The 23,797-nt window shown below is 47.1% G+C and overlaps 9 protein-coding genes across 9 annotated transcripts; 5 read left to right on the forward strand and 4 right to left on the reverse strand.

Annotated features, from left to right (window-relative positions):
- Nucleotides 1–690: 690 nt before the first annotated feature.
- On the forward strand, nucleotides 691–2,271 carry TRUGW13939_04722 (uncharacterized protein; the record flags this gene model as incomplete). Its single annotated transcript, XM_035487889.1, has 1 exon — nucleotides 691–2,271. The coding sequence occupies one exon, from the start codon at nucleotides 691–693 to the stop codon at nucleotides 2,269–2,271; it is 1,581 nt and encodes a 526-aa protein (XP_035343782.1).
- Nucleotides 2,272–2,916: 645 nt separating this feature from the next.
- Nucleotides 2,917–3,504, reverse strand: TRUGW13939_04723 (uncharacterized protein; the record flags this gene model as incomplete). Its single annotated transcript, XM_035487890.1, has 4 exons — nucleotides 2,917–2,965; nucleotides 3,043–3,220; nucleotides 3,366–3,391; nucleotides 3,473–3,504. The coding sequence occupies 4 exons, from the start codon at nucleotides 3,502–3,504 to the stop codon at nucleotides 2,917–2,919; spliced, it is 285 nt and encodes a 94-aa protein (XP_035343783.1).
- Nucleotides 3,505–4,440: 936 nt separating this feature from the next.
- TRUGW13939_04724 (uncharacterized protein) lies at nucleotides 4,441–6,057 on the forward strand (the record flags this gene model as incomplete). The annotated part of the gene is made up of 1 exon (XM_035487891.1): nucleotides 4,441–6,057. One exon carries the CDS (start codon nucleotides 4,441–4,443, stop codon nucleotides 6,055–6,057), a length of 1,617 nt encoding a protein of 538 aa, XP_035343784.1.
- A 324-nt stretch (nucleotides 6,058–6,381) lies between these two features.
- TRUGW13939_04725 (uncharacterized protein) lies at nucleotides 6,382–7,436 on the forward strand (the record flags this gene model as incomplete). Its single annotated transcript, XM_035487892.1, has 4 exons — nucleotides 6,382–6,430; nucleotides 6,485–6,954; nucleotides 7,025–7,304; nucleotides 7,363–7,436. 4 exons carry the CDS (start codon nucleotides 6,382–6,384, stop codon nucleotides 7,434–7,436), a joined length of 873 nt encoding a protein of 290 aa, XP_035343785.1.
- A 159-nt stretch (nucleotides 7,437–7,595) lies between these two features.
- TRUGW13939_04726 (uncharacterized protein) lies at nucleotides 7,596–11,352 on the reverse strand (the record flags this gene model as incomplete). The annotated part of the gene is made up of 8 exons (XM_035487893.1): nucleotides 7,596–8,953; nucleotides 9,010–9,160; nucleotides 9,967–9,982; nucleotides 10,042–10,121; nucleotides 10,175–10,354; nucleotides 10,411–10,797; nucleotides 10,858–10,938; nucleotides 11,230–11,352. The coding sequence occupies 8 exons, from the start codon at nucleotides 11,350–11,352 to the stop codon at nucleotides 7,596–7,598; spliced, it is 2,376 nt and encodes a 791-aa protein (XP_035343786.1).
- Nucleotides 11,353–13,819: 2,467 nt separating this feature from the next.
- TRUGW13939_04727 (uncharacterized protein) lies at nucleotides 13,820–14,539 on the reverse strand (the record flags this gene model as incomplete). The annotated part of the gene is made up of 1 exon (XM_035487894.1): nucleotides 13,820–14,539. The coding sequence occupies one exon, from the start codon at nucleotides 14,537–14,539 to the stop codon at nucleotides 13,820–13,822; it is 720 nt and encodes a 239-aa protein (XP_035343787.1).
- Nucleotides 14,540–15,702: 1,163 nt separating this feature from the next.
- On the forward strand, nucleotides 15,703–19,444 carry TRUGW13939_04728 (uncharacterized protein; the record flags this gene model as incomplete). The annotated part of the gene is made up of 9 exons (XM_035487895.1): nucleotides 15,703–15,868; nucleotides 15,930–16,097; nucleotides 16,159–16,275; nucleotides 16,330–16,751; nucleotides 16,813–16,945; nucleotides 17,000–17,737; nucleotides 17,788–18,111; nucleotides 18,173–19,357; nucleotides 19,413–19,444. 9 exons carry the CDS (start codon nucleotides 15,703–15,705, stop codon nucleotides 19,442–19,444), a joined length of 3,285 nt encoding a protein of 1,094 aa, XP_035343788.1.
- A 1,050-nt stretch (nucleotides 19,445–20,494) lies between these two features.
- On the forward strand, nucleotides 20,495–21,430 carry TRUGW13939_04729 (uncharacterized protein; the record flags this gene model as incomplete). The annotated part of the gene is made up of 4 exons (XM_035487896.1): nucleotides 20,495–20,805; nucleotides 20,865–20,972; nucleotides 21,031–21,187; nucleotides 21,245–21,430. The coding sequence occupies 4 exons, from the start codon at nucleotides 20,495–20,497 to the stop codon at nucleotides 21,428–21,430; spliced, it is 762 nt and encodes a 253-aa protein (XP_035343789.1).
- Nucleotides 21,431–21,490: 60 nt separating this feature from the next.
- On the reverse strand, nucleotides 21,491–23,240 carry TRUGW13939_04730 (uncharacterized protein; the record flags this gene model as incomplete). Its single annotated transcript, XM_035487897.1, has 6 exons — nucleotides 21,491–21,800; nucleotides 21,852–21,961; nucleotides 22,019–22,147; nucleotides 22,212–22,552; nucleotides 22,909–23,049; nucleotides 23,168–23,240. 6 exons carry the CDS (start codon nucleotides 23,238–23,240, stop codon nucleotides 21,491–21,493), a joined length of 1,104 nt encoding a protein of 367 aa, XP_035343790.1.
- Nucleotides 23,241–23,797: the final 557 nt, after the last annotated feature.

Genomic DNA, 23,797 nt, shown 5'->3' on the forward strand with positions numbered 1-23,797 from the left:
GTACGGCCAAGATCGCCGGAAAATCAAGATAAGTTAGTTTGTGGGAACGACGAATGATTCGATTGCCCTGGCATGTCAAACTCGGCGCGATTCACGCCACGCGAAGTCGGAAACAGTCTGCCTCAATTTTCAGGCCCGCCAAGCCCAAAAGGGTGAAGCTACACGCAATTGACTCAAGTTAGTTTGGAACTTGAGTCGAGCGAGTCATCGACTGCTGCACAGAAGCCCAATCCAGCCCGTCAGATAGCCTTTTAACCCGGCCGCCGAATTGCATCTGTCTGTGACTATTGCGGAGCAGACAAAGTCGGTTCGGATATATACTTTTTGGCATTTCGTATACCGGATATCCAGGGCCGGTGGGCCGGCGGGCTGGACCATGGTTGGCGCTCGGTAGGCCTGCTTTCGTTTCGGCTTCGGCATGACCCAATCCATCATCATCAATCAATCATCAGTATGGGTTGTTTGCAAACTCTCCTTTTCTTCCCCTCAACCTCTTGTCGTGTCTGCACTTTCAAAGTAATGAGGTGATCTCCTGTCAATATGAATCTGCCGGGGTGATTACATGTCCTAGTATCTGAAGAAAGAGAAGAGGGAAAACAAAAACGTCACCCACTGCTCCTCTCCGACTTGAAAAGAGATATCGCTGGTTTCTGCTTCGACGTCTTCGCCCGCTGCTGACGATTCGCAGCCATGGCAGACACTGACCGCGACAGTGACGACCTCGTGAGGCAAATCACCAACGTCGAATCCATACGCTCCCAAGTACAATACTTCAGTCGCATCCATGAGGTCGTCTTCGTATCCGTCGTGTGCATGGCACAGTTCATGACCCAGGCCGCTCTCGGTGCGTGTCTGGCACCACTACACATTATCGGCGACGGACTCAATGTCAGCAACCCTGGAATCTTGAGTTGGCTTATCGCCGGCTACTCGCTCACCGTCGGTACCTTTATTCTCTTCTTCGGCCGCTGTGGCGATTTGTTCGGATATCGCTCCATGTTCATAATCGGCTTCTTCTGGTTCGCCCTATGGTCTCTCATTGCCGGTCTGAGTGTTTATTCGAACTATATGTTGTTTATTTTCGCGCGCACGCTGCAGGGTCTGGGCCCGGCGATGCTGTTCCCCAATGCCCTTGCGCTCCTGGGCTCGACGTACCCGCCAGGGAATAAGAAGCGAATGGTCTTTGCCCTATTCGGAGGACTGGCACCGGCTGGAGCAGTGCTGGGTGCTGTTTTCGCAGCCTGGCTGTCGGAACGGGCCTGGTGGCCATGGACCTTTTGGTGTATGGCTATATACTGCTTGATCTTGGCCGTCGTTGGGATTTTTGTTATCCCGTTCACACACAGTGCACCCAAGGGATTGTCGTTCAATGACTTGCTCGTCGAGTTGGACGTGATCGGGGCCACCCTGGGCGTGACAGGCTTAGTCCTGGTCAACATCGCCTGGAACCAAGCCCCTGTCGTGGGCTGGTCAGTCGCTTACGTCTACGTGCTGCTGATAGTGGGCGCTTTGCTTCTTGCCGGCTTCATCTTCTACGAGATGCGTGTCGCACCAAAGCCACTAATCCCCTTTCACGCGCTTAATCTCGACGTCTCCTTCATCCTCGGCTGCATGGCATGCGGGTGGGCCAGCTTCGGCATATGGGTCTTCTATCTGTTCCAGTTCTTTGAAAATATTCGAGGCCAGACCCCATTGGCTTCTGCCGCCCAAATCGTGCCGGCTTCCCTTTCCGGCCTTGCAGCTGCCGGAGTAACGGGCTTGCTGATGAGCAAACTGCGCCCGGGTTGGATCATGCTGTTCGCTATGCTCGGCTTCACCATCGGAAATGTGTTTTTCGCAATTGCACCGGTGCATCAGACATACTGGGCACTAACTTTTGTCAGCGTCGTTGTGATGCCGTGGGGTATGGACATGTCCTTCCCAGCCGCAACGGTGGTTCTGTCCGATGCTGTGCCTCGTCGCCACCAGGGCGTCGCAGCATCACTGGTGACCACTGTGGTCAACTATAGCATCTCTATCGGTCTCGGTTTTGCGGGCACCGTGGAAGTACACGTTAACAATGGCGGCAAGACCCTTCCTGATCTCCTCAAGGGGTATCGCGGGTCAGCATACATGGGCATCGGGTTCGGCAGCCTGGGAATCGCGCTCAGCTTGGTTTTCCTGTTGAAGAGTGCGGGCCGTTCTCATGACCACGCAGTAGAGATGACGCCACAAGGCGAAGTAAAGGAAGCCAGAGACGAGACAGACTCGACCCGGTCTACGCTGGCTTGAGTACTCTGTTCGTCTCATATTGTTGCATTTGGAGCGTTTTGTAAATAGCGTTGAATCTGTTCTCTTGCACATAGTGTTGAATGATATTGCATATAGATGTTATGGTTGTCCGTGATCAAATGAAAATATTGGACATAGTTTATAGGACAAGTACCACATTTTGCGTCTCTCAATCCATTGCCAAATTGTTGCTAGCTGCACGCAAAGTAATCGGACGTCGTGATAAGCTACAGTGATCGTGTCAGCCTCGTGGCTTCGACAAGGCAGCAACTGCAATCACGTGACTTCTCCAGAGCCATGGCTATATCAGAATTTTCGCATCCACGGTGTTGCAAGGCCAGAGCCAGGGAACATCAAAACGTACAAGTATACGCCGACGAGCCAATGCAATCACTCAATCGTCGTTCCTGCTTGTCCTTTTTGCTTTTGATGGAATTAAAGATTGGAGGGGTTGGTTGACAAAGGAAAGTTTGATTTCCGCTGGTGGGCTAAAAATATAGATACGTAGTCTATTTATCGAGTATTTCTCCTTGGCTCATTTAGTAGTATACACACACAAATCCACACGGCGCACATCTCGTAACCATAACTGTGCCGCTCGATCCATCCAAAGTCGAAAATATGTAGTTCGGAGAGACAACGCGCTTATTCGGAAGCCTCGGCGCGACCGGGCTTGGAGTTCAGGTACTCGTTACTATTCGGAGTCAGCAAGACATTCTCCTTTCTGATAGATAGGTATAATTGAAAAGGTGCGGGGGGAGGAGGACATACCGCTCAGTAGCCCAGTCCATCAGAGAATAAGCGATCAGGAACGGAGGAGCAACGTAGAGAACCTGGTGGCGGAAGCGGCGGAAAGTGTTGAAGACAGCAGTGTGCCAGAAGTGAGGGAAAAGGCGCTGGCGGTTGGGCGAGAGAGTGTAGGATGCGATGCCCTTCTGGGGGAAGTAGTCTAGAGAACAGAAACCCTGTTAGTCTGGATAACTAGGGAATTGGTCGCAATTGATATGCAATTGAGGCCCTCTCGATTCCAAGTGAAGCGACAAAGAGGCCCGCAATATGCATAGAAGATGGCAAAAAAGAATTGGCAAACTTACTGCCATCACCCCAGGTACCAGCCCAGCTGTCGAGCAGAACAGATTCATGTTAGCACGTCATATCCATCAAACAAATGCCAGGCCAGCGACAACGCAGAGAAGCATACCCTCCGTGCTTGAAATCGATTCCGCCACCCATTGTGAATAGAACTGTGAATTGGAGGTAAAGCGACGAGGGGAGCTAGAAGATCTCGAGATTCCTGGTGTTCAACGGAGCTGACAGCAACGCTTGTTGTCAGTCTCGTCTGCCCAGCCAAGGCTAACCGGGTTCGGCCGATGGAAGTCACGTGCTGAGTGCAAATTGCCGGGTCGTGATTCGTTGGTGCTCGGGAGATTTAGGAATGTATTGCGTATGATGATTGGCTGTTAAGAGGTATAGCGGGACAGCCGAAAGAGGACTAGTGTGAGAGATCATTGTCCCTATCCACTGTTTATCAACACTAACAAGTAACAACACACTCCCTTGACAAGTGTTTACTTGAAACGCTTATTCTTACACTAACATGCCTGAAAAAATGACACAGCCCTCGCGTAAAAAACATCCCACAACTTGCGCTCGGCACATTATCGAATGGCTGCAACTAGAGCCAGCACGGCATGACTTTTCAGCCTTACTCACCTGCATGAACGGCCGGATGCAACTCAAACCAACGAAACAAAATCCTTTGACCGGAATATGACACGCATAATTGGGGTTTCCTCGCTTTATATACCCACATCTGCAGGCACGGCGTGGCCGTGCCAGCGAAGACCGACCAGCCAGCCACAAATTTGCCACAGCACGGCTTTCGTCGTTCGTAGTAAAAAATCAATGAGTAGCGATAGAAGAAGAGTAGAAAGCACACCATGAGAGATGTGCACAGCTGCGCCATTTGATACATCCCATGGTAGACCTCGGTGTTGGTTTCCAATTTTACTTGAGCTTACATATAGTTACATGTGGATAAAAATAGCCTACTCGATTAATTCAAGTAGTAGTGGAATATGCTACAGGTATAAAGTAAACTCGTCGGATCTCTTCGACAGAAAGTATTCCAACGACTCGCTTTGAATAACATCACACCAAATACTTGCCATGACTTCTTGCGCCTTAACACAGTTAGATGTCCCGACCCTTATTCACACTGAGGCGAAGGAACACCCATCCAAAAACAACAAGACTCCCTATCATATCCGACCCCACAGATTGAACCAATTCATTCATAGTAATTATTTCTGGGGTTTGGGATCATTTAAACGGCCAGATACTCTATTCGCCGTGCCTTGCTCAGGGTATGCAGAGGCACGCACGATCTTACCAGAAGGACCATCAATAAATTGGCACCCTGTACTCGAAAAAGCATTCAACAAGTTACAAGTAGTCTTCGATGAAGTCGAAGCACTCAATACGCAAGAACCCAAAACAGCAATCGCCGAAATATCACTGTCGAGTGAACTCCAAGCCTGGCGCAAAGAGCAACATAAAGCAGGTCGAGTTCTACCATCCAAAGGATACGGGCTCACGAGAGCGTCGGATACAGTCATTGACATTCTGGGCGTAAGAGACTGGCCACCGCCGCTTTTGACAAACGCCGCTCTATTCGGGTCGGGGTTTGCGAATTTTCTCATCGGCGCGTATGATCCTGAAGTGCTATTCTCCAACTACTGCGTGGACATGGGCTTCTTTTACGAGCATGGCTACAATAAAGTCTTTCCAGAATATGAACCTGTTATTAGATGGGCTGCAACAGATGCACATGCAATGGCCACAGTTGGAGGCACAGAACGCAGAACGGCAGCGGAAATGGGGCTGAAATACATACGCAGAAAGATAGCATTGGAGGATGAGTCCATTGGAAATCTATCCAACAAGACGGCCAAGATGACGCGCAAGGAATCCCTGGCAGTCAACTTTTGCGAATGCAGCCTGCTGGGTATGGCGGCGGAGCTGCTGGCTCACGGCAGCGACAGAGGCGCAGTTATCAACGACTTTGCCTTTGGGTCGCCTGGCACCGATGTCATCGACGTCGGCTCGGATATACATAACTCGGAGCTGTTCAATAGCTTCCTTAACACCGGCGAGATCACCGAAGAAGGCATCGTTACAGAAGACGCCCTGAGACGCGTGTACGATGCGTACGCACACAGTTCGGCGAGAATGTTTACCGAGAGATGGTCAGAGCCTGGGGTGAGAATGTGCTCCATGCTCTTCACTTGGCATATTCAGAATAACCGGCATGATTTCCTACGACGAGCGGTTCTAGGTTATTGCAAAGTGCGCAACGATCGCAGCACCGGCCAGAGAGAAGCCGACATTGACGAGGTTTTTGATGAAGATTTACACACAACAGGATTTAGTCGTCCACTGAAGGGATCCTGCAATGGGGAGGCTGTTTGCGACCAAGTCCATGAGAGACTTGAGCGCTCGCATGGAGATCCGTTGTTGAAAGAGCTCTGGCACTACCTTGGTGAAGCACCTGTGGACTACGCTTCTCGAGGACTTGTCGATCCCAACAAGGAGAATGAGCTGGCAGAGGGCTCGCGCATTGCCATGGCACGAGCATATTCGTATGGACTGGCCGATGACTTGGCGTGGTTTCTGGCGCACGCGAGCCAGCATGCCTGGCAGGTGAATTACCTATTTGAGGCAGCCATGTTTGGCAGTCTGCTTGATGATGGCGGCTTGAAGGGGCAGCTAGACAGGTTTACGTAGATTTTGTCACTTGTTTAGAAGAAGAACATCACAATATAGAGATTGATTAACTGATGCCTCGGCCCAGGCAGCCATGTTCCAGAAAGAGACTAGTACGTAGTGGGGCAGCCACAGCCCACATGATTGGCCTGGTGCTATTTTAGGCACCTCAGCCTCCTGCTTGTGGGGCCGACGATCTATAAGTGGAAGTCTCTAGGCTGCGATGTATTCTGCGTACTATTTATTGGGGACTCTCTTCTTGATGTTTACATCCTGTAGCATACACTTCAATTCCGCTGGCTTCTTGCATATTTTCTGGAAAAACTCTCCTTGACACCCCTCATCATGACGGATTATTATCGCAACGTGGATCTGGAACAAGGCCATACTTATGGTAAGAATCAATTGATAGTCCTCAGTTTACCATGTCATGTCTAACGAAATAAAGAACTTCAATACACATCTAGCAACCCAACAGCTATACTCAACAAATGCCGCGATATCAATACCGAAATCGCAAAATTGCGCCAAAAGCGCGAGAGACAGTTGCACGCAGCGCAGCAGGCAGTCCTCGATTCGACCAATAGCGCAACAGATCAACAAACCCGTCGCAAGCTCGACAATGTTGAGTCCGAGATTACGGCAGCTTTGCGCCAGACCCGGGACATGGTGGCCGACCTAAAGCACAAGTTGCGCAGCAATCCCGATGGCTCGGCGGCCGTCCACACTCAGGTCGGCTTACTCGGCAGGAACCTGCAGGAGGAAGTCAAACAAATGCGCAAGTCACAGATGGTATTTGACCGGACCCTCAGGGAGCAAGTTCGCAGGCGATATGAGATTGCAAATCCCGATGCCACAGCGGAAGAGATTGATTCTGGTGTGGAAGGCGTCATCAGCGGACAGACGCAAGCTTTTCAGGTATTAATTACTGATTACCGCTTCAATTACTTATGTATATATATGTATGTAGCTAACCCGACTCATCTAGATTCAAGGTGCACGGAGGCAAGAAGCCTCTGACGCTCAAGCTGCCGTCGCCAACAGATCCGTAGCCATTCGCAAGATCGAGCAAGATCTAATTGAATTGAGCCATCTCTCACAAGAAGTGGCCATCCTTGTCCAGCAACAGGAGCCTCTCGTTGACGATATCAACAAGAATGCGCAGGACACTGCCGAGAACACGGCCAAGGCAAATGACCACCTCGTTAAAGCGATTTTCAGCGCGCGCAATGCTCGCAAGTACAAGTGGTATATTCTGTTTGTGTGCCGTACGCGCGACCTTCACCCTTTTTAAACGTGTTGGGGTCGATACTAACGAGTTTATAGTTCTTATCCTTGCCATTGTCATCGCGGTGCCCATTGCGTGGTGCGAGATTAACCATGCATGCGGTGCCAAATGAAAGACGAAGACATGAATTCCATGAAGTCATGACAAAAACTACATGTATACAAGGCTTATAAGCTGAATACTTAATTTTTAATACAAATTCATTCTATATTTACATCTTTTTATGCGCGCCCCAGCACCATGTAACAGAGGGCTATGTCTATTCTATCAATTACTGCACAACAAAAGACTCGGTGTGGCTCTTGTACAGCGTACTCGAGTCCAGAACCTCACCCGTGGAGGATTTGAGAAAGTCGACCTGCAAGCTCGACTCGTTCAAGAACTTGATAGTCGCGTAGCTGAATTCATCCGCATAAGCAAAGGCCGTGTAGTTGGGCTTGGTGCCCACGTCCGCAGGGCCTTCGATGTTACCAGCTCCTCCAGCAACAATGTACATGGGTGCGTCCGGGTCGTTGAGACCCTTAGGGTCAGCAGTGTTGTTGTACACGGGCTGGAAGCGCTGCGAGTTGTGCTGGTGGCCGAATACGCCGACATCAACACCGTATTTATAAAACAGGTCCTCGAAGGCGGCCTGGCACTCGGTGCAGCTCTTTGATCCGGTGGTGTACCACGGCCGATGACCAGCAACGATTAACCAAGGCGTCACGCTGCGGTCGACACTGGCGAGATCAGCCTCGAGAAAGTCCAGCTGCTGGTTGGGTGCGCCCAGGGGCCCGGTACCAAGATGCGCCGATCCATCTTTGCCATCTGGCGCATTGGGGAAATCAGTTTCGGTATCGATCACGGCAATGTGCACCATTCCGTATTCAAACGAGTACCAGAACGGTGGCTGGGCTAGGGATTGGGCTTTTTCGGCAAGCGCTTGAGCGGTCTTGTTGGAGGACGAGGAAGGGAAGGAATACGGCGTTGTTTTACCGAACCGATGCAGTAAATCGGTAAAGTTCTTCTGTCCCTCGGGGCAAAGGCCGGAAGAGAAAGGGACCTCCTCGCAAGAGGCTTCATGGTTGCCGGCACCAGGCATGTAAATCTTGCGGCTTGTAATCGGTTCTAGCTGGCCGTAGAATTGCTCGAGGATAGCTTGATATGCCTTTTCACCGTGCAGCAGGTTCTGGACCTTGAGTACCCAGTCGTCGGCATACCCGAAATCGCCTGGATGAAGAACAAACTCGTAGTCATCGACAGTCTGGGCAAGGCGGTTGATGGTGGTATGGTTCAATTCCGGGTCGACCGACGGGGGTGTATCTCTCTTGGAAGAGCCGTTGCCCGTGAACCCGTCTGAACCATAGACACCCAAGTCGATCACGACGTCCATGTTGAACGGGGTGGTATCGCCGGGTGTGCGCGGGCTGAAGAAATGGTTTACGCTCGAGTTGCCCGACACGATCTTGTAGTAGTATGTTGTCGCCGGAGTGAGGCCCGTCAAGTTGACAGCGTTCGAATACGTGCGCGAAGTGTCGTACGTCGTTGAAATGGTCGAGCAGGCCTTGGATCCGAGGTCATCGGCCGTGGTGCCATACTCGACGCAGGACTGGTTCAGCTTCTCATATGTGTTCCAGCCAACCGAGACCGCTGTGTTCAGTTAGCATAGCACTTTTTAACAATCAGAAAGATGCAGGGATTCGCACTTTTAGGGCCAGTGACCGCAAGACGCTGCTGATACGGGGTGGTCAGGTCGTCCGGGATAGTCGGGAAGGTGTAGGCCAGCGCGCATGCGCCCAGCACCGGCAGGGACTTGATGACGGCGAAAGAGTTGACCATGGCTGCGATCAATTGATGCTTTTCTCAGGCAAACAATTATGCCCGCGGTGAGCCGGTCAACATGGCATTAATACTATCATGATGATTGCATCGCCACGGGAAATGGACGAAACCCAGCACGTGGGGCGGGGCCAGGACGATCAAACCGCCCCATAGTCGCTGGTCAGCACTCGTTTCATAGCTGCACGTGTGGTTATGGTGGCTGTTCAAGGGTCCTGGCCATTTCCGATCGCCGTAGCATTATTATTATTCACGGGTGAAAAATCTGCACTATGTTGTTGTCGGAGGAAGATTGCCGGCGCGGTCGTCTTTATATTTCTGCCAGCCTGCCTTAAATCTCAGGCACCGTCACAGGTACATATACTATTGACTACGAAGGATATAATGTCAACTGGTGGTTAACCAATGTCGCTTGCGCCTTGATGTATACGGAGTAATTACTAATGAGAAATTGCAACTTCCTTAAAGTTCCTTAAGTTTCCGAAGCTACTAACTATCCCTGGTTTGTTTTAGTTTACGGTCAGAATTAAGGTCGCATGTACGGAATACTACGTTTCCTATTATTGTTGGCCTAATCAAACCTTATAGCCTCGTATAGCCAATGGTTATAAAGTGATTGCTAATATCTTGTTGACATCTATATAGGCATAGTGCCAAATATAAAACGTCTACACAATTTACCGATCATTACTTGATATTGGACGTTACATATTGTATGTATAACTGCAGAACTTTTCGGCTTGTTATTATTCAATGCGATGATTGTTAAATCTCGGTAATATCAACCCACGAATAACAATATAAAACATTCATACCTACTTTACATCAGCTATGTTACGGCTGTCCATATGTCATTGAGACTCGTCCATTTGAACTATTTCAACGTCTGCTGCGAATACCTAGCATACAAGTCTGGATACCATCGCTGCCCCACGTCCGGGTGGCTAAGAACTCGGTTTCTGAGATGCGCCTCGCCAAACTAGTTTTCTCATGTCAATTCATAGGTTCCTTTTATCCGGCAAGTCAACTTACACAAGAGTAAAGAGGAGAAAGAAACTCGCTGGGCACATCGACCGCTCGCTTCCGCGTGTCATCGGAGACTGGCACGCACTGGACGATGTGAGCGGCAGTCTCCTTGAGCTCGTCCAAGGTCAGGTCTAGCCTGACTCCGAGGAAGAAAGGTATACTATATCGAGTCCTATGTGTAGGCGCCTTGTGTGTGTTCCGATTAGTGGTTGGCTTGGAAAACCGGATAGTTAGCTACTCACAAGCACGCGGTGCGTAGTTGCAGTGCAGATACCGCCAGTGATTGCCTCGAACCCCTGCTGAATGTTGACTACCAAGCTTCCATCCACCGGCGGTGCGTCGATCCACTCGCCATTCTTGTTGAGGACTTGTAGACCGCCCGCGTCATCTTGCGACAGAAAAGTGAAGAGTCCCGCTGAATCTTTATGCGGTCCAACACCCTGGGAATTGGGTGCGACGGGGGGATACTTGACAAACTTTAAACGACTCATATTTCCTTTAAAGTCGTCAAATGTAGTAGCCGGAAGACCAAGGGATTCTGCAACCAGGTGCACAAACTCGTCAGCCAGGGTGGTGATTTCGTGGATGTACCTTTTTATCAGACTTTCAGCACCAGATATGTTAGGGTACTGTGCAAAATATTAGGTTGATACCTTATAGTAAATAAATAGTAAGCGATTTTTGAATACCTGGTTAGGTCCCTCAAGTCGCTCCCAAACTTGATTTTGATCGGTCTTGCGTTCTATCCCCGGCGTGCCAAAGTCGTATTGCTATGAAGAGAGTTAGTATAAAGCGCACGCTATTATTTACGTGGACTTGCCTCTCGGAAATCCTTTTTTGTAGCGGTAGTCTCTGCGCCTAAGCGGGTATATCCCAAAAAGGATTCCGAGTTTATCATGTTGGATTTCTCTTTGATCTCTGCTGGCAGATCAAAGAATTCAGGGAGACGTGCATGAGTATCGCGAACTAGGTCCTACGGTATCTTCCTGTTAATCCATAACTTTAACTATCCGGTTTTGAATAGACTTGATCGAGAGATATACCTCCAACCCCGTGTTTACGAGGTATAAAAACCCCACTACGAAAATAGCGTCCCTCAACCGGGCCAACTCCTCGCTTTTCGTTGCGGGATTCTTGAGCCGAGCGAAATCGACAGTAGGCACTGTCGTGAAAGTCTCCTCCATGGCCTGTCTGGTTTGATGGCAAGTGCTGATTGTCAACGTCGAATAAAAGTTGAAGAGAGTAGGAAGTGGTGAATGTACGCCCTGCGTGATGGTGTGATCTCGTGCTTCATCACGTGCATCCTCCGAGATCGGTCAACACCGGAGGCCTACCTATACAGCCATAAATAAATATCAAAGGCCTTGGATTGTGTTTGTTTTACATATGTATGAGGTGGAAGATTGTTGAAGTTGTATCCATATTACTATGTACTACATCTATTCGCTTCGGGATCCGTCTCGGCAGACAAGAGGCGACAATTACAATGATAGGTAGTAGATAAGTCAATTTTTACAGAAAATAAAAATATACAAACGCAACAAAAACATACAGCAGCTGGGATTCACTTGTGGTCACCCACCAAATTACTAACCAGCCGGCGAGTGGCTTAAGTATGGCTGAGCGGACGGGAAGCCCTGCTTTCCACTCCCTGTGGCCGTATGTACTTGTAATGGCTATTGACTGCGCTATGTGAGAGATATTGTGTATATTACTGCGATAGATAACGCCGGGCCAGTACTGCCTGCTCCATCAAAGATAAGGTTGGTATGATATCTGTACGTATAGTATTGAGGATATATAGCTTGAGGTATTGATTTACCAGTTCAAAATTTGGAGTTTCTAGTCACAATAATCTACTAAATTTTCAAAATGTTGCCATTTTTTCGGACCAGAAAGATATACAGAGCTCAAAAGCCCTAAATTCAACAACAGAGTATGTATTTTCCATGGGTTTATCTCTCATTTAGAAAACTGACAACAAATCTTCTAAGAATTTTTTTTTAGATGAGTTCATAGACTTCAAAATAGTCTATGAAGAAGCTAAACTCCCTGTCCATAGTGCTATAGTGTGTTCCCAGTCTCCCATATTTCGCGCCGCCTGCAGTAGAAACCTCAAGGTTAGTTGAATATGGTCGGTATAAAAAAGAATATGAATATTGACCAATAGCGAGGAGGAATAATCAGGGACATATAAAATCAATGATTGTTCCAAAGTTTTGATCCAAAAGATGATATAATTCCTTTACACGCCTGGCTATGACAACACCGGCATTGACCTCTCTGGGGCTTGTGTCGACGACCAAAAAGATTATTTATGGCCTCGATCTGCTCTTCAACTGCACGCCGTTATGTTGCGGAAAATAGTACGTGGCTTAAAGAATTTATACATGTATGCTATTACTAACACAGAGGTGATTAAGAGTGGCTTTGCTAGAATTGAAATTATCTAGATAACGCAAACCTGCAAAATATTTCTACTTGAGACCCTTACTACCATAAAGTCCGAGAGGGCTGTCAGTGAATTAATTTCCGTAAGATAAATTAACTTGAGAATAAGTTCATATTTTCAACAAACTGTCGTGATTATGACGGAATCCACGTGTCGGCTCGTCATCCAATCGCACTTCCAGAACCCAAACCACCATCATCATCACCAACCTCGCACTCCTGTCGATAACACCAACGCACACGAGAGTCATGGGGTTCGAGGTTCCATGTTATTCACATTCCTTAGTGCTAACGAGGAGTTCATGACAGGTACACGCATTACTACTCCATCCGAGCGTGGCCGGCACCCGAATGGCAAGACGCATGGCCGCAGCTCATCACAGATACGTGCGGTATTATCCAGGCTGCAGATGTCCCTCTTTCAGGCCCGGGAATCGATTACGAAGACTACTCTAAACCACCGACTGTGAGCGTCAAAAATGGCATTTACATCAATGGCGTTGAAGGGCACGCCCACGAACCTTTGGTCATCGAGAAAAATACGCGATCGTCCTTTGTTAAGACTGCGAGAAAACCATACGATATTGTGGTCTGCTGCATCTTATTGAGAGCCTATATGCTGGCTCCACATGTCTTTCAGGTTAGGTAAGCCACACAATGGGCAGGCTGAATGAAAAATGCGGGCTATCGGGAATTGAACATTGACTTTGAGTAGTTCCGATGGCTATTGGAATGAATGGAATCATGCACAGGAATTATATAACCGTTTGTGGCCAAACGAACCTCTTGTTTGTCCTTGGGAGGAGAAGCGCTCCTGAGTGATTTGTTTTTTCCGGGCCGAAGTAAGTTTTTGATGGAGCTGAAGACAGTTATGAGAGCTAACAAAAGCTTTGACAAAGATTAAGACGTATAATGTCGCTTAGATGTAATGGTATCGATGGAGAAATTCTCACACGGCTATCGCTACTTCAATGCTGCTTCAAATGCTGGCTTACCGAACAGGATCACTAGATATATACCATATCTACTTCCTTTTTTTTTAACAGTCCAGTCGGTATCATGACAACTTTCAACCCATTGCACTTTGGCACCCAGCTAAACCAATAAGCCTAAAAGATCTGATTCGTTGTGCTTAGATCCGGTGTTCGAAATTAAAGTGAGGACTAAGACGGGCACACTCGACAGTAGTGAGACTAGATATTACTCCCAGGTTGCCTCGACATCTTTAACCTCCTTGTTTAAGTCGGTCCATTCAAGACTACTCCACCGCTGCGGCCTCTCCAATGCGTCAGAGAAATGCTTCAGTGCAAGCGTAAACTGGCATGCCCACGTGTCAGAGTCAACGCCGCCGGTCCCAGTGGCCAGAGGCGTGGTCAAGATTGTACTAATCCTGTCTTCCGCTCGAGAATCACCACCCGTTGGGTAATTCCATCGGTCAACTTCGCACATCAGACTCCACACGCTCTCGTAGACCACCTCCCGGTTCCATGTCGCGATACTAGGAACTCGCATTGTCGGGCACAGAGCTACATGCCTACACCCCCATCGATTGGTTTCCTGCAGCTCGGATGGCATTTTCACCAGAGTACATGACCCTGGGGGCGCGAATCCGCGCCATTGCTCATACAGTTTCCGCTGCGCCGCGTCTGTTAGGGCTCGGTAATGGTGTTTCGGAAGACAGAATGTTCGCGATATGGCGTCGTCAAACCCGCCATCGAGGATCCCATACGAGTTCGCTGGTGACACAATCAAATCAAACTGATTCTCCTTCGGCAGATTGCGCAGGCTCTCGTAGATAGTGCCTATTTTTAGCGACTGCGTATGTGCCGGCCACGTGGCGGACAGGGCTTGGTTGAGCGCTTTGATGTCTGCTTCATTAATACACAGGACCGATATTTCCGGGAGAACATGTTGTGCCATGGTTTCGACAGTATTTTTCGGAAGTAGACTGATACTGCGTGTATTTCTCACATGAATTGACATATATGTGTCTTTGGAAAATTAGGCATCGACAATTGTCCTTTGCAGTCGACCCCTCGGCCCCCCGCCTGTGACGTCAGCTAATTGCGCAGTGTTTTATGTTATCATGGTAGGAATTATTTTTCTTGTACTGCGTGTTTTTATTTAAAATCAAAATAAGTACTTGTTATTTTCCAGGCTGCGTTGGTTCAAGCGATTTTGTTTGACACATACTGGAGCCGCCGCATTACCCGGTAAATACTGTACAAGCATACGCAATCGTTTCTTTAGAGGAGAAGAAAGTATGCAATGCTACGAATGGTTCACCACATTTAGGCTAGGCCCATGTCCAGCTGTAGCAGGTGGGAGTCTGTGATTTTGCTGTATAGGGTTTGGCAGTAAATTTGAAGAATCCTGATTAGCTGGGATGCAAGGATATTACTAATATCGATTCAGCTATACAGGTGTTCATGCTATAAAAGAAGGTAAAAGAACAGGCTTAAGAACAGGCATACGCGTGGTGATGATTCAAATTGGTGATACCCTACACCAAAACCAAGACATGGAAATTCCATTATTCTAGCTAGAAAATCAAGTCTCCCACCCAATAAGGCCAAGAATACGCCGGGGGCCTTTCACGTGTTAGAAGAGTTTAGCCATTAAGGCTTTCAGCTGGAAACTAGCTTGGCTCGTTGCTGAAGAACTTACTGCAGCCACTGTTTAGCTTGTAAGCGCCGAGATAACCACGAGGGCGATTTCAAGCCAATAATATTGTTTTCTATTGGGCTTTAACATGATTTAGGGTGGTTGTACTGGCTATATTTAAATATTGGGAAGCATCAGCCCCCCTAAACGCATCTAGTACACATTGGCACTCTTCATTGCTAGCATTCATAGGGGCTCTGCCGAGAAGCCAACATGATAAGAAAAGCCACTCGCCCTGTTCCTGCCCTTATCGAGATTCTATAAGCAAGGCTGACTTTCTAAAACTAGCCATATAACCATAAGAACTGGTGCTCGCCTCCTAAAGTTCGGTCTTCCTAAATAAGTCAACTAGTGGTGCTAACTATTATATTTTATATGCATACCATCTAACAATAATGATAATGTCGAACAAAACAAAAATGCAGACGGATAATTATCCAAACCTTAGCCTTCCATTCGAAATGATGAGGCCGGAATATGATGTCGTCGTCATTGGATCAGGTTATGGAGCAGGTGTCGCAGCAAGCCGCATGGCTAGAGCAAGGAAGAGTGTTGCGCTGCTGGAGCTCGGTTGGGAACGAAGACGTAATTTGCTTTTTTTTTTTGAATAAATATGTAATTTCATGACATACTGATAATGAAGTAGCGGGCTCTTTCCCCTATACTCTCAAAGGGTGTTTGGCGGACATGAATATTTCAGGAGACTCAACTAAGAGCTTCGATATCTGGAGATGGTTCCCATTCCTATCTGGCGATCCTACACGGTTGTTTCAATTTGTCATGGGAGAAGGGCAGCATGCATTTCTCGCGCACGGTATGTTAGCCATGATGGTAGCTATCATAGAGCATTACCGAGACTTAACCGTTGGAATTAGGGCTCGGAGGTTGCTCACTGATCAATGCTGGAGTTTTCCTCGAAGCCGATGAAAGCACCCTAAAGATGAGTCCATGGCCGAAGCAAATAAGAGACGAGCCGTCAATGCTTCGAAAATGTGTGTGGCATCTAAAGAAATGGTAATGGGAGAAGCTGATTATACTGAATCCAGATTATTCACGCGCGGCGAGTATGCTGCAGCCATCGACCTATCCAGAAGATGCCCCGGTCTTGAATAAGCTTCGAAATCTTGAAGCCCAATCGAGATGGCTAGGTGGAAAGGAAAATTTCCATCGTGTACCACTAACATCATTCTTTACCAAAACTCGGAATAAAACCGGTGTTGAGATGCAGGCAAACGAGGGCTCGGGAAATGAATCCACCGGTCTAAATGATGGGTCAAAAAATTCCATCCCCACTACGTATCTCACGGACGCATGGAATTGGGGCGCCGAGATTTTTTGTGGCTGTGAGGTACGCTTTATAGAAAAGGCTCTTGATGACAAGGGGTATATCGTCCACTTTGCGTTGCATGGCAAGGGAAGACAATCTTTCAGCGAAGCTTTCCATAAGCAGCTCTTCTGGGTCAAAGCGGTAGGTGTTATATGATGTTGCGGACTTTTTCTCCTGTATACAGCCTAACTATCTTTCTTAGAATGACCTGTGTTTCCTCGGCGCTGGTGCAATTGGAACGACAGAAATATTGCTTCGCTCTAGAGACTTTGGCTTACAAATGTCTCCGTTGGTCGGCGCAAACTTAACTAGCAATGGCGACTTGTTGCTTTTTGGTGAGTATTTTTGTATAGGTAGTTTTAAGAGGTATTGTTTAATGAGTAATCTAGGATATAACAGTAATGTTGATATCAATGGTGTATCGAAAGAGTCCTCGCATGCCTTCAAAAGACCAGGTCCAACAGTCACCGGGGCCATTGATAACCGGAAGCGTGGCGATCCATTTCAGAACCCTCTCAATGGGTTTATTATCCAAGATGGTTCTATTCCACAATCGCTAAGTCCAATAATACAGGTTATGCTGATGCGGCAACTCCACGATACTGGAAACCTTTCATCCTCACTGCGTGGAAGTCTTCGATTAAGAGCTGGCAAGATGTATTCCTCTTTCAAGTCTCTCATAATGGGACCGTATACACAGGGTGGGGCAATACAACGTACAGCAACATATTTGGTCATGTCTCATGACAGCAACGAGTTGTATCTGACAATGGAAGGAGACAAAGTGCTTTTACGAGGACCTACAGAAGGTCGATCTACGTATTTGACCAGTATTAGGGAAATGATGAAAAGGGCCATAACGAATGCAGGAGCACGGCTTGGAATCCTGTATCTCTATGGTATTACCTATGAGTCTGCTGAACTATCGATAAGTCTATTAATTTTAAACTTAGGTCATCCGCAGGAAGAAGTAACCGTTCATCCTCTTGGCGGAGCAAACATGAGTAGGGATGGTACAGGATGTGAGGGGGTGACTAACCACATGGGTCAAGTATTTACGGGGTTTGGAAGCGAGGTGTACGAAGGATTACTGTGCTGCGATGGCTCGATAGTACCTACTGCTTTAGGTGAGTTGGCATAAATTTCTTGCATTTGGCAATACATTGAACCTATCTAGGTGTGAACCCGCTGGCAACAATTGCTGCATTGGCTGAACGAACAGTTGAGACGATTGCAGAGGAAAAGGGCGTCAAAATTGACATGGAAACGGAGAATGGCAATATAGATGCTGCAAGTAAGCCAAGGGTATCGCACTTCCGGGGGAATCCCTCCCACGAGGTAAATAAAATCACGAATGGCCCACATTCAATCGGATGGCAGTTCACGGAGATTCTTGACGGGCATATCAGCATACAGCCAAAACCAACGGGCTTTATGACAGCTGAAAAGACCGGGAAAGGATCATCTTCTGCGATACGAGCCTATCTCACAATAGAAATATGTAAGAGTGGAATAGGTAAGATGTGAAGCTACACTTGAGAGTAATTTTCTTACATTTTTAGGTACCTACAAGTCACGGTACACTGGAAAATGTACCGGCACTGTGTCTTGTTATGCACTTTCTAAGCGTACACTGAGAGTAATGAACGGCGAAGTTCGCTTTTTCACACCATCAGAAGAACACGCTGAACTGAAAGCCATGGAATATTCACTACACCTTCTCTCCGTGGAAGGGAGAACCTACTTTTTGGAAGGCCAAAAGGAAATCGACTCCCGTCTATCATTCTCCTTCAAAACGGTGTGGAAAGCAACAACAACATTAAATATTAAGATTTCGCAAGCGGGAGACGCCGTTGTCGGTATAGGTATACTACATATCTCATGGCCAAATTTCAGAAGGCAAGTGAGGACCTTTCAGCCGATAGAAACGTTAAATCTTTCTCGGGTCGTAGCATTTATTACATTTTTGGTATATTTTACCTCCCAAATCATGATCTTTTTCTTGCATCCTTTTGCCCCAATGAGATTTCCACAGAAACCACCAAAGCTTGCCGCTAGATGGAAGAAAAGAGAACCATCAGAAAGCTTTGAAGTCATGGCTGCAGATGGAGTCAGTACCCTTCTTGAAATGTACGAGCCATCAGACACGAGCTTTGAACTGCGTAAGACATCAGACCTTCCGCCAGTGCTTTTTCTACCTGGAATCACCGGTGTGGGCGCGGAGTTCAACCTTTACGCACTACCGTTTGTACGCTGCAATATGCTCGACTACTTCACCAAACGCGGTCATCGTTGCTACGTCTTGACACCACGGGGAAATTGGAAGTGGGATGTGGCGGGAAACTACACTGTATTTGACAGTCGTCTTGACGTAGCCGCTGCGTTACAGAGCATAAACATGCGTGAGGCAAAAAAGCCATACGTCGTGGCTCATTGTCAAGGCTCTGTTGCTCTTGCTATGGGGCTTCTCGATGGGACGATCTCGCGTGGCCATGTCCTCGGTGTGACTGCTAATTCTGTTTTTATGCACCAAATCTTTGGTTATTGGAATTCCGTCAAAGGAGGCACGACGTTTCTAATCAGTCTATACGAACTCCTTGCAGGAAATTACTTCCCCGTCGCTACTCAAAAAAAGGACAAAAGCTCCTTTCAAAGACTACTGGATGTTCTCCTCCGATTCTATCCGGTTCAGCACCGCCGAGATATCTGCACTTCGACTGCGTGTCACCGTACTTCTTTTGGGTTTGGTTTGCTTTGGAATCATGATAACCTTAACGCGGGTCTACATGACAATATCCACAGATTTTTTTCAGGGACCCACACAACACTTTTAAAATACGTCGTACGCATGGGATCAAGAGGGCAATGCTTAGATAACGACCTACGTCCCCTTTTGACAACGAACAACCTAAGCAACTTGAAGGATTTGCCAATTCTTTTTATTTCTGGCACGGATAATGAAGTTTTTGATCCAGAGTCAACACTCCGAGACTATGAGACCTTGAGACGTCGATTTGGCGAAGCCAATTATCGCAGGTTTCTAGTCAAGGGTTATGGACATCTAGACCCAATTATAGGAAAGAGAGCCGCGGATGATGTGTACTGGAGAGTTCACGAGCATCAAAAATGGTGTTTAAACAACCGCAAATTTTCTATGGGGGATGCGCCTGTCAATGGGAATAATTGTGTCGGGGAATAATGTTCTCCGTAGTTGTTACCAGATCATATAAAGCTTTCTATATAGTGGAGTATGTTGAAATAGGATATTCGAGCCCGTGACTTGTTAGCCCTTTCAATGGAGATTGTGATAAGAAGTAGTCGGAATTGTTCAAACATCAATTGATTAATTTATCAATCTCATGGAGCATGAATACATGTCAATTGGTATATATATGCGTTGCGAGATTAGCTGTTTCGTATCTATAGTATGTGTTTTTTAAAGACAAGATCCACTAGTGGCCGCAACTTTCTTAATCAAATTTCAATTACTGGATTTAGAATTAGTCAAATAAACAAATATAACAAAGTTCCTTATCGTATTAACCCTAGCGAACAAAAATATAGTCTCAATTATGTCATCGGCCAAGTTCGCCTATACATAACGGCCATATCCCTTATCGCCGGCTTGCGCTATTCCAAAAAGGTCGATGGTATACGGCGACAATTGCAAGCGCTCGGAATTATTTGCAAAATGCCACGGAGAATAGTATGGGTTGAGTGGACATAAATTTGGGAACTAGTTATTACGAGGGCTATATAACGACGGACCCGGAACGCCTTCAAATTCAGAATCATCCAGCATCGAAGTCTATTTCTATTTCTTACAGTTAAAATTACTCGAATCAAACCGAAACATTGAGACATAAAATCGAAGTACCGAAATAATGGCCTCATACTTGATCACAGGGTCTGCTCGCGGTATTGGCTTTGGAATAGTGTCCCTTTTGGCCTCTTTGCCAGCCTCACAGGTTGGAAAAGTCTTTGCTACCTCGCGCCAGAACAACTCGTCCAAGCTCCAGGAGCTTATACAGCAGCATCCCGACCGCGTTCAGTTTGTTCAGCTCGATGTAACGGACAAAGACTCTGTGAAGCGGGCGGCGGCCGAAGTTGAGCGCGCCTTGGATGGAAAGCCGCTGGACATTCTTGTCAACAACGCTGGGTTTATGCCATGGGCATCTGGAGGAATTGTGGACGCGTAGGTTTCTTGAGTTTGACTTGGGGGAACTTTACGCTGACACAATTGATTTTGTGTAGAAACGATCTTGCAGAAACATTCGATATGAATGTAGTCAGTGTCCACAATGTCACTCGAGCTTTCCTACCAATCTTAGCAAAGGGAGAGACGAAGAAGGTTTTTAATATGTAAGTAGACTGAAAGACGCTAAATCCAAATTTTTACTAATGTGAAATTACGAAATAGTTCAACCTCCCTAGGCTCGATTGCTCACGCAGATAAATACACGCATTTGCTAGTCCCCTCATACAAGATCACCAAGGCAGCGCTGAACATGTTGACAAAGCAGTACGCGCTTGAGTTTGTCGATGCTGGATTCACGTTTGTCGTCATAAGCCCCGGCGTAAGTGGAAACCTGTAGTGGAGTCTTCATATCTCGATGGACTGACTGGTTGTATAGTGGTTGCAGACAGACATGGGCGGCGAGAGTGCCGATCTCACCGTGGAGACCGGTGTCAAGGCAACCCTGGATATCATGCACAGCAAGACCAAAGAGGATACCGGGAAATTCTTCAATATAAAAGTCGCGGGATGGGAAAACAAGGAAGGTCCGAACCAGTATGATGGTACCGAATTACCATGGTAGTGTTTGAGTTTTCCTTTCTTATCCAAATATTGTCTAGGAAACCATAGGTTGTCTCCTAGATTACCTATCTCTCAGCATATTTGCGGAGAAATTGAGAAGCATCCCCAGATTGTCTATTCCAGCATTCCAAATATTCAACTTTGTAGCATTGTTGGTCCTGTGAGCATCAAACAGATCGATGAATAGACTCAATTGAGACCTTCGCACTTCTGCTAGCATATGCTCTGTCCTCCACTGGGATTCATTTTGTGCTTCCCATTCTGTCTTACTAGATGGTAGAGGCTTATCTTGTAGCGTGACAGCAAAAAGACAGGGGAGATTGGACTGAATACAAAAAACCAGGCTGATGGCAAACCAAACCCATATGATCCTACCGCATGTGTGAGAGAGGAGTTGGATGAAACTAGGATAGGGCGCTGACCTTCGACATGATTCTCTAAATATCCAATCACTCCAGTTCTTATCAGAATCCATCGGCTCGGCTATGATGAAAGCGTCTTCCGCTAACTCGATTGCCCGTTTACAAATAATCTGCGAGCATGAGCTAACTGTCTTGTGGCGACCGTCGCGAAAACAAAATATGCATACCTGATGGATGAAAACCATCTCTACGTCATTTACCGAATCTTGAGGGTCACTGTCCGTCGCCCGCATGATGAGATACATCAAACTAGCAGACAATGCAGCAAGTGCCTCGTGTTTGGAGAAAGTCTGAAGCTGTTGTTGGTCGTCAACGGATGAACATCATGGATAATAATCATTGAGAAGACTGAAAACATACGTTGATAACGAGGTTGTCCATCTCACTTCGAATTGTCGACCACACAAAGGACCGAGTATCTGCATTTCGTGCAAAAAACATCTGGGCAATGCTCATACAATTCTTCAGAGGAAACGGCAGCTCGTCCTCGCCATCAGCCGTTAGGTGCGGGTGTATAAAAGGGGGAAAGGTCTCGCGTCGCATCATCATTTGGGGGTAAGGACGAATCATGTCGATAATCATTGTTGCATAAGCCTTGCTTGCGGAGCTCATTCGGTTCATGTTGAAGCTATAGGGCGCAATCTCCGTTATAGGCGTAAATGGTGAGAGATCGTAGGAAAGTGACACGTCGAGACGAAGATCTGATTCTCTTAACATGTCCTGTACTTGTTGGCTCAAGTTGAAAACAGGCCACTTCTTATTGAACCCAGGAGAGTTGCTAGTCTGATATGCTTCGCTGGGGATGTAGAATTGAGGCTTTTTAGGAGCAACATCCCAGGTTCGTTCGGGTAATGGAATCTCCGGTAAAAGATCCACGCCATTTAGCATGTCAATATGATCATTCAGGCCAAATAGATCATCTGGTATTGCCGAAGGTAATAGCTCCAGGTCCTCCGAGCTTGGGAAAAAATTCGAAGAAACGTCGCCAGCCAACCCTATGGCATTCTCTCCAAGATGGCCTGTGGTTGTGCCATTGTTATTACTGGAATCATCTGACCTCTTTGGTTGCGCAGGTACTGCCTTTCGGTGATCGTATACACACGCAATGCCTCTGCGAACGCACTGATTGCATCGCGATCGAAAGTCGCATTTAATTTTCGACTTGTTACACGCGCGACATGACCGAGGACGCGTGCGGCTAGGGTTTTTTCGACAGTACGCAAGATGCCTCTTCAATTGCGCCTCTACGATTCAATTATCAGCTCCGGTGCCCTCTTCTGTTCCTCGATTTATGCACAATGAGAGGTCGGACCCACCTTTAGAGAATGGCTTATCGCATATTGAGCAGAACAGCACCGGAGGCGCAACACTAGAATGCTGTGTCTCCATTTGTAGCTATAATTTTTGGCAAAATGGCAGATGACTGACGACAATTCGATAAGTTACAATGACGTTTGACAAGTTTTCTCAGGTTCCTCAAGAACAACGCGACCGATTGCTGACAAAACTGGCGTCGGCCAAATTCGCCGTGCTGCTCGAATTAGGTATAGCGTTAGATGTCGTGGCGAACTTATATGAGATGCCAATTAGTATATGAAACTTCTCACAGTTTTCTATACGAGGGATGCTGCGGACCAGAAGGAATGAATTTCTCTTGCACAATAACACTAACCCTAATGTCTTCACGGAATATTGCTTTCTTCGCCTATTAATAGGGCTAACGCGGATCACTTGCAAAAAGTAATGTCGATTTGTATAGCGGTTTTTTTATCTAAAATAAAACAAACTTCGCGGTTATCTCATTAATTCCATTAATGTATGTGAGGTACTAGTTGACTACATATACTTGACAGATGGATCGCACGTATATCAGTACTTTTAGTTCCCTGGTTGTTCTATGTCATTGCCTGGGAACGTCAATATAATATGTATCAATCAATCGCTAA

Source organism: Talaromyces rugulosus, chromosome II (genome assembly GCF_013368755.1).
Source record: "Talaromyces rugulosus chromosome II, complete sequence".
Classification (NCBI taxonomy): domain Eukaryota; kingdom Fungi; phylum Ascomycota; class Eurotiomycetes; order Eurotiales; family Trichocomaceae; genus Talaromyces; species Talaromyces rugulosus.